This window comes from Nyctibius grandis, chromosome 8 (genome assembly GCF_013368605.1).
Source record: "Nyctibius grandis isolate bNycGra1 chromosome 8, bNycGra1.pri, whole genome shotgun sequence".
Lineage (NCBI taxonomy): Eukaryota > Metazoa > Chordata > Aves > Nyctibiiformes > Nyctibiidae > Nyctibius > Nyctibius grandis.
Genome location: NC_090665.1, coordinates 23651525 through 23659431, shown reverse-complemented (window position 1 = coordinate 23659431; position 7907 = coordinate 23651525). Strand labels below are relative to the sequence as shown.

Below are 7907 nucleotides of genomic sequence, written 5' to 3'. Positions count from 1 at the left end.
CCTGTAATTGTCCCCATCTGTCCCAGCCCTGCCTCAGTGTCCCCAGCACCCCTTGACCCCCAACCCAAATGTCCCCCACGTGCCCCGTGTCCCCTGTCCCAAATGTCCCCCCGGGGACATGGGGAATAAATGCAGCTCCTCCCCCACCCCTGCATGGCTTGGGACTGAGTTTGGGGACAAGGGACACCATGGCCATGGGGACACCCTGGTCATGGGGACATGATGACCGTGGGGATGTGGGACACCATGGCCATGGGGACACCTTGGTCATGGGGACACCCTGGCCATGGGGACGAAGGACACCATGACACATGTGGACACGGGACACCATGACACATGGGGACATCCCAGTTATGGGGATGAGGGACACCATGGCCATAGGGACAACACCTCAGTCTGAGGATGAGGGACACCATGACACATGTGGACACCGTGGCCATGGGGACACCTTGGCCACAGGGACGAGGGACACCATGACACATGTGGACACCACGGACATGGGGACAAGGGACACCTTGTTCATGGGGACATGATGACTGTGGGGATGAGGGACACCATGACACATGTGGACACCATGGACACGGGGACAAGGGACACCATGGCCATGGGGACGCCATGAGTACATGGGGACACCATGGACATGGGGACAAGGGACACCATGGCCATGGGGACACCTAGGCCATAGGGACGAGGGACACCATGACACATGTGGACACCATGGCCATGAGGACACGGGGACACCATGGCCATGGGGACACCTTGGTCATGGGGACATGATGACCATGGGGATGTAGGACACCATGGCCATGGGGACACCTTGGCCATAGGGACGAGGGACACAATGACACATGTGGACACCATGGACACGGGGACAAGGGACACCATGACACATGTGGACACCATGGCCATGAGGACACGGGGACACCATGGACATGGGGACAAGGGACACCATGGCCATGGGGACACCTTGGCTATAGGGACGAGGGCCACCATGGCACATGTGGACACCACGGACATGGGGACTTGGGGACACCATGGCCATGGGGACACCTTGGTCATGGGGACATGATGACCATGGGGATGTAGGACACCATGGCCATGGGGACACCTTGGCCATAGGGACGAGGGACACAATGACACATGTGGACACCATGGACACGGGGACGAGGGACACCATGACACATGTGGACACCATGGCCATGAGGACACGGGGACACCATGGACATGGGGACACCTTGGCTATAGGGACGAGGGCCACCATGGCACATGTGGACACCACGGACAGGGGGACTTGGGGACACCATGGCCATGGGGACACCTTGGTCATGGGGACATGATGACCATGGGGATGTAGGACACCATGGCCATGGGGACACCTTGGCCATAGGGACAAGGGACACCATGACACATGTGGACACCATGGCCATGAGGACATGGGGACACCATGGACAGGGGGACAAGGGACACTGTGGCCATGGGGACACCACGACACATGGGGACACCACGGCCATGGGACCCCTCGGCGTGGCGACAAGGGCCACCCTGTCCACGCGCACACGATGACCCACGGGGACAGGAGACCCCACAGCCCCGCGCATGCGCAGGGGGCCCCCCCGCGACCCCTCTCGGCGCTCTGCGCATGCGCGGCGCAGCTCTCCCCCCCACCCCCCGACTCCTGCGGGGGGCGCTCTGCGCATGCGCCTGACGCGGCCCCGCCCACCTCCATGCTATTTGCATAACCCCGCCCCTCCGCCCCGGGGTGGGCGGGGCCATCCGGACCCCTGGCGGGGGGATGGGGTCCCGTGGGGTCACAGTCCCGCTCCAAGGCCACCTGGTTGCGATGTCACCCGTGACGTCACCCATGACGTCACCCGTGACCTTCCCCACCCCCCCCACGCCCCCTCCAGGCCCCTCCCCCCCCACGGGGGTCACGAGGTCACGGCTGGCCTTGAGGTGGGGGATGGGGGGGGGGGGGACAAGGGGGGGGGAGGGGGCGCCGCAAAGGCTTCTGGGTAACACTGCCCCTCCCCCCACCCATAGGGGGGTGGGGGATGGGCGACCCCCCCCCCCCCCCCCCGGATCCCCCCTGTAATCCCCTGGGGGGGGGTGGGGAGGGGGGGAGGGGGTTTGTCCCCACCCCTCCCCCCCCACGTTGGGGTGGGGGGAGGGGCAGCGCGGGGCTCCCCTGGTTGGATGCTGCGGTGGGGGGGGTGGGGGTGGGGGGGGATGTGGAGGGGATGGGGGGCGTGGGGGGGGAGGGGCAGCACGCGGTGACTCCGCCCCTCCCCCCGCCCCTCCCCTCCCCCCCCCCCTTTGGTGGCGACCCCGCGCGCGCCGGTGGGGGCAGAGGCTGCGGAGCGGCGCGTGGTACGGGGAGGGGGATGGGGGGGAATGTCACGCGTGACGTGGCGTGACGTAACGTGACGTCACGTGGGGGGACCCCGAGAGAGAGGGGAAGGGCGGGGAGGGGGGGGTTAGGTTGGGTGGGGGGGGGGTGTTCACGTGGGGCGATGCTGTGACGTAGGGAGAGGGGGGACCCCCCCCATTAGTGACGTAATAGGGGGGGACACCCCGTTTGTGACGTTTTGGGGAATCCCCAGGGGGTCCCGGGGGGGGTTTTGGGGTCACGTGGAGGGGTTTGGGGGTCCCGGGGGGGGGTTTGGGGGGGTCCCAGGGGGGGTTTGGGGGGTCCCTGATGGGTTTGGGGGTCCCGGGGGGGGGTTTGGGGTCACGTGGGGGGCTTTGGGGGGTCCCTGAGGGGTTTTGGGGGGTCCCAGGGGGGGTTTGGGGTCCCGGGGGGGGGTTTGGGGTCACATAGGGGGGGTTTGGGGGGTCCCTGAGGGGTTTTGGGGGGGTCCCCAGGGGGGGGTTTGGGGGGTCACATGAGGAGTTTTGGGGGTCCCAGGGGGGGTTTGGGGTCACATGGGGGGGTTTGGGGGGTCCCTGAGGGTTTTTGGGGGGTCCCAGGGGGGGTTTGGGGTCACGTGGGGGGGTTTGGAGGGGCTCCCTAATGGGTTTGGGGGTGCCGGGGGGGGGGGTTGGGGGGGTCCCAGGGGGGGTTTGGGGGGTCCCTGATGGGTTTGGGGGTCCCGGGGGGGAAATTGGGGTCACGTGGGGGGGTTTGGGGGGTCCCAGGGGGGTTTTGGGGTCACGTGGGGGGTTTTGGGGGGGTCCCTGAGGGGTTTTGGTGGGTCCCAGGGGGGGTTTGGGGGTCCCGGGGGGGGGTTTGGGGTCACATGGGGGGGTTTTGGGGGTCCCAGGGAGTTGGGGGTCACATGGGGGGGTTTGGGGGGTCCCTGAGGGGTTTTGGGGGGTCCCAGGGGGGGGTGGGGGGGCCGGGGGGGGGTTTTGGGGGTCCCAGGGAGTTGGGGGTCCCTGATTTCGGGGGGGGGTCCCCAGGTTTTGGGGGGGTGGTCCCCTCTCACCTCCCCTCCCCCCCCCAGATGCGGGTGCTGCGGTTCTACGTGCGGCCGGGCCCCCCCGAGCGGGTGGGGGGTGCCGGGGGTGGGGGTGGGGGCGCCCCCCCAGGGCTGGGGCTGGGGTCCCCCCTGCGGGTGGCCCGAGGCGTGGAGCCGGCGGTCACCGGGGTCACCTGCGAGCTGTGCTACTACGTGGAGTGGGACGGTGAGAGGGGGACGTGGGGACATGGGGGGACATGGGGGGATGTGGGGATGTGGGGCACGAGGGGGGACGTGGGGCGATGGGGGATGTGGGGGGACATGGGGGGGGACATGGGGGGACATGGGATAAGGGAGGGACATGGGGGGACATGGGGGAACATGGGGGGACATGGGGACATGGTCATGGGACATGGGGGGACACAGGGGCACACGGGGGGACACGGGGGGGACAAGGGGACACAGGGAGTGGGAGGGGTGGGGGGGACATGGAGGGGGACATGGAGGACATGGGGACACGGGGGGACAGGAGGGACAGGGGGACATGGGGTGGGGGGGCATGGAGGGGACATGGGGGGGCACACGGGGAGACACGAGGGGACATGGGGGCACATGGGGGCACATGGGGGGACATGGGGGTGTCGGGGGGACATGGGGGGACACGGGGGGACATGGGGGGATACGGGGGCACACGGGGGGACATGGGGACACACGGGGGGACATGGGGACATGGGGGGTGTCGGGGGGTCCCTGTGGGTGCCGGGGGTGCCAAGGCCTGGGGTGCGCAGGGGACGCCCCCCCCGGGGCGGAGGAGGGGCAGATCCTGCGCTGGCTCCTGGGGTCCCCCCTGGGGGGAGGGGACGAGGTGGCCCCCGAGAGCTTCCTGCGGCCCCGCGGCCACCACCTGCTGCTGGAGATCGGGCCCAGGTGCGGGCACCCATGGGTGCCGGGGGGGGGCATGGGTGCTGGGGGTCCTGTGGGTGCTGGGGGGGGGTCCTATGGGTGCCTGGGGGGTCCTATGGGTGCTGGGGGGGGGCCCATGGGTGCTGGGGGGGTTCCTGGGTACTGGGGGGGATTCTATGGGTGCTGGGGGGCTGGGGGTCCCATGGGTGCTGAGGAGATACCATGGGTGCTGGGGGATCATGGGTGCTGGGGGGAGGGATCCTGTGGGTGCTGGGGGGGCCCATGGATGCTGTGGGGATCCCATGGGTGCCGGGGGTCCCATGGGTGCCATGGGGTGGCCCCTGGGTGCCGGGGGTCCCCTGGGTGCCGGGGGTCCAATGGGTGCCTGGTGTCCAATGGGTGCTGTGAGGGTCGCCTGGGTGCTGTGGGTCCCCTGGGTGCCGGGGGTCCCATGGGTGCTGTGATGGTCCCCTGGGTGTCGGGGGTCCCATGGGTGCCGTGGGGGTCCCATGGGTGCTGTGGGGGTCCCCTGGGTGCCATTGGGTCCCCTGGGTGCTGGGGGTCCCCTGGGTGCCGTGGGTCCCATGGGTGCCATGGGGATCCCATGGGTGCCGTGGGTCCCATGGGTGCCATGGGGATCCCATGGGTGCCGTGGGTCCCATGGGTGCCATGAGGTGTCCCCTGGGTGCCGGGGGTCCCATGGGTGCTGTGGGTGCCGCAGGCTGAGCTTCTCGACGGCCGCCTCCACCAACGCCGTGTCCCTGTGCCGGGCAGCCGGGCTGGGCCGGGTGCGGCGCCTGGAGCGGGCGCGGCGCCTCCTGCTGGAGGTGGGGGGACACCGGGGGGGGGACGGGGGACAGGGGGGAGCACGGGGGACATGGGGGGACATGGGGGGGACATGGGGGACGTGGGGGGACATCAGCTGTCCTGGGGGTCCCCCTGTCCCTGTGGTCCTGCTGTCCCTGTGTCCCCGGGGGTCTCTCTGTCCCCAACTGTCCCCTTGGGTCTCATTGTCCCCAACTGTCCCCTTGGGTCCCATTGTCCCCGGAGGTCCCGGTGTCCCCATGACCCAGGGGTCCCCAGGGGTCCCCCTGTCCTCGTCTGTCCTTGGGGTCCCCATGTCCCCAGGTGTCCCGTTGTCCCCAGGGGTCTTGGTGTCCCCTTCATCCCCATCCTGGAGATCCCAGTGTCCTCCCTGGCCCCATCCCAGTGTCCCCCCAGTCCCAGGGGTCCTGTTGTCCCCTTGTCTCTCACGGAGGGTCCCCGCCAGGCCAGGGGGTGACATGGGGTGTCCCCTGTGTCCCCTCCCCAGTTCGAGGGCCAGCCCCCGGCGGGGGCGGCGGCGCGGCTGGGGCGGGCGCTGCGGGACCCCATGACGGAGCAGCTCTACCCCGAGCCGCTGGCCACCTTCGAGGTCCCCGTGCGTCCCGTCCCCGTCACCACCGTCGACGTCCTGCAAGGTGGCCCTGAGGCTCTGGAGGAGGCGGATCGGGAGCTGGGTGAGGAGGACACCGGGGTGGGGGACGGGGGACACGGGGGGACATGGGGACATGGTGGGGATGGGGACATGGGACATGGGGACATGGGACACGGGGACATGGGATGTGGGGACATGGGGGACATGGAGGATGTGGGACATGGGGACATGGGGGGATGTGAGAGCACTTGGGGACATGGGACATGGGGATGTGGGGATATGGGGGACATGGGAGTTGAGAACTTGGAGGACATGGGACATGGAGGACATGGGACATGGGGACATGGGGGAGATGGGACATGGGGACATGGGGGAGATGGGACATGGGGGGATGTGAGAGTACTTGGGGACAAGGGGACATGGGGACATGGAGGACATGGGACATGAGGACATGGAACATGGGGATGTGGGGACATGGAGGACATGGGAGAACTTGGAGGACATGGGACATGGAGGACATGGGACATGGGACATGGAGGACATGGGATATGGGGAAATGGAGGAGGACATGGGGACATGGGGGGATGTGAGAGTACTTGGGGACAAGGGGACATGGGACATGGAGGACATGGGACATGGGGACGTGGGGACATGAAGGACATGGGACATGGAGACATGGGACATGGAGATGTGGGGACATGGGGGACGTGGGAGTTGAAAGCTTGGAGGACATGGGGCATGGAGGACATGGGACATGGGGACATGGGATGTGGGGACATGGAGGACATGGGACATGGAGGACATGGGACATGAAGGACATGGAGGACATGGGGACATGGGACATATGGGACATGGGGACATGGGGACGTGGGGGACGTGGGAGATGAGAACTTGGAGGACATGGAGGACATGGGACATGGGGACATGGGGGGATGTGAGAGCAGTTAGGGACAAGGGGACATGGAGGACAGGACATGGAGGACATGGAACATGGGAATATGGGGGACATGGGGACATGGAGACATGAAGGACGTGGGACATGGGGACATGGAGGACATGGGACATGGGGATATGAGGACATGGGGCCATGGAGGACATGGGACATGAGAACATGGAGGACATGGGACAAGGGGACATGAGGACATGGGACATGGGGGAGATGTGAGAGCACTTGGGGACAAGGGGACATGGGGACATGGGGGACATGGTGCTTGGGGACATGGAGGACATTGGGCCAAGGGAGGGCTTGGGGACATGGAGATAAGGGTGACATGGGGACATGGAACACAGGGGCGTGGGGACAAGGGGACATGTGGACAAGGGACATGGGGCCATGGGGTGTGGGGACAAGGGGCCATGGAGGATGTGGGGCCACTTGGGGACAAAGACTTGTGGGGACACGTTGTCCCTGCGGGTGTGGGTTGAGGCACCTGAGGGGCTGTGGGGTGGGGTTAGGAGGGGAGGAGGGACGCCGGGGTGTCCCTGGGGCCCCTTGGGGACAGCGGTGTCCCCCAGGGCTGGCCTTCGACCCCTGGGACGTGCAGTACTACACCCGCCTCTTCCGCGCCGCCGGGCGCAACCCCACCTCGGTGGAGTGCTTCGACCTGGCCCAGTCCAACAGGTGCCCCTGGAGGCTACCACGGCCCCCGTTGACCCCTGACCCCATGGCCATGTCCCCATGTCCCCATTGACCCCCACCCAGCATGGCCATGTCCCCATGTCCCCACTGATGCCCCCCCATGACCATGTCCCCATTGACCCCTACCCCCATGACCATGTCCCCATGTCCCTCATTGACCCCACCCACCATGACCATGTCCCCATATCCCTCATTGACTCCTACCCCCATGGCCATGTCCCCATGTCCCCAATGATGCCCCCCCCCATGGCCATGTCCCCCATTGACCCCACCCACCATGACCATATCCCCATGTCCCCATTGACCCCACGCACCATAGCCATGTCCCCATTTCCCCCATTGACCCCACCCCCATGACCATGTCCCCCTGTCCCCCATTCATGCCCCACCATGGCCATGTCCACATGTCCCTATTGATGCCCCCCCATGACCATGTCCCTCATTGACCCCCACCCACCATGACCATGTCCCCAAGTCCCCCATTGACCCCACCCACCATGGCCATGTCCCCATGTCCCCGTTGACCCCACCCACCATGACCATGTCCCCA

The 7907-nt window shown here is 67.2% G+C and overlaps 1 protein-coding gene across 1 annotated transcript in view; it reads left to right on the top strand.

Moving 5' to 3' along the window:
- Positions 1-2391: 2391 nt before the first annotated feature.
- PFAS (phosphoribosylformylglycinamidine synthase) overlaps positions 2392-7907 on the top strand; it is a 29702-nt gene continuing 24186 nt past the window's right edge. The window contains exons 1-6 of the mRNA XM_068406621.1: positions 2392-2415; positions 3444-3624; positions 4187-4325; positions 5023-5128; positions 5614-5800; positions 7234-7339. Of these exons, the coding sequence (XP_068262722.1) occupies positions 2392-2415; positions 3444-3624; positions 4187-4325; positions 5023-5128; positions 5614-5800; positions 7234-7339 (743 nt within the window). The remainder of the gene's footprint in view (positions 2416-3443; positions 3625-4186; positions 4326-5022; positions 5129-5613; positions 5801-7233; positions 7340-7907) is intronic.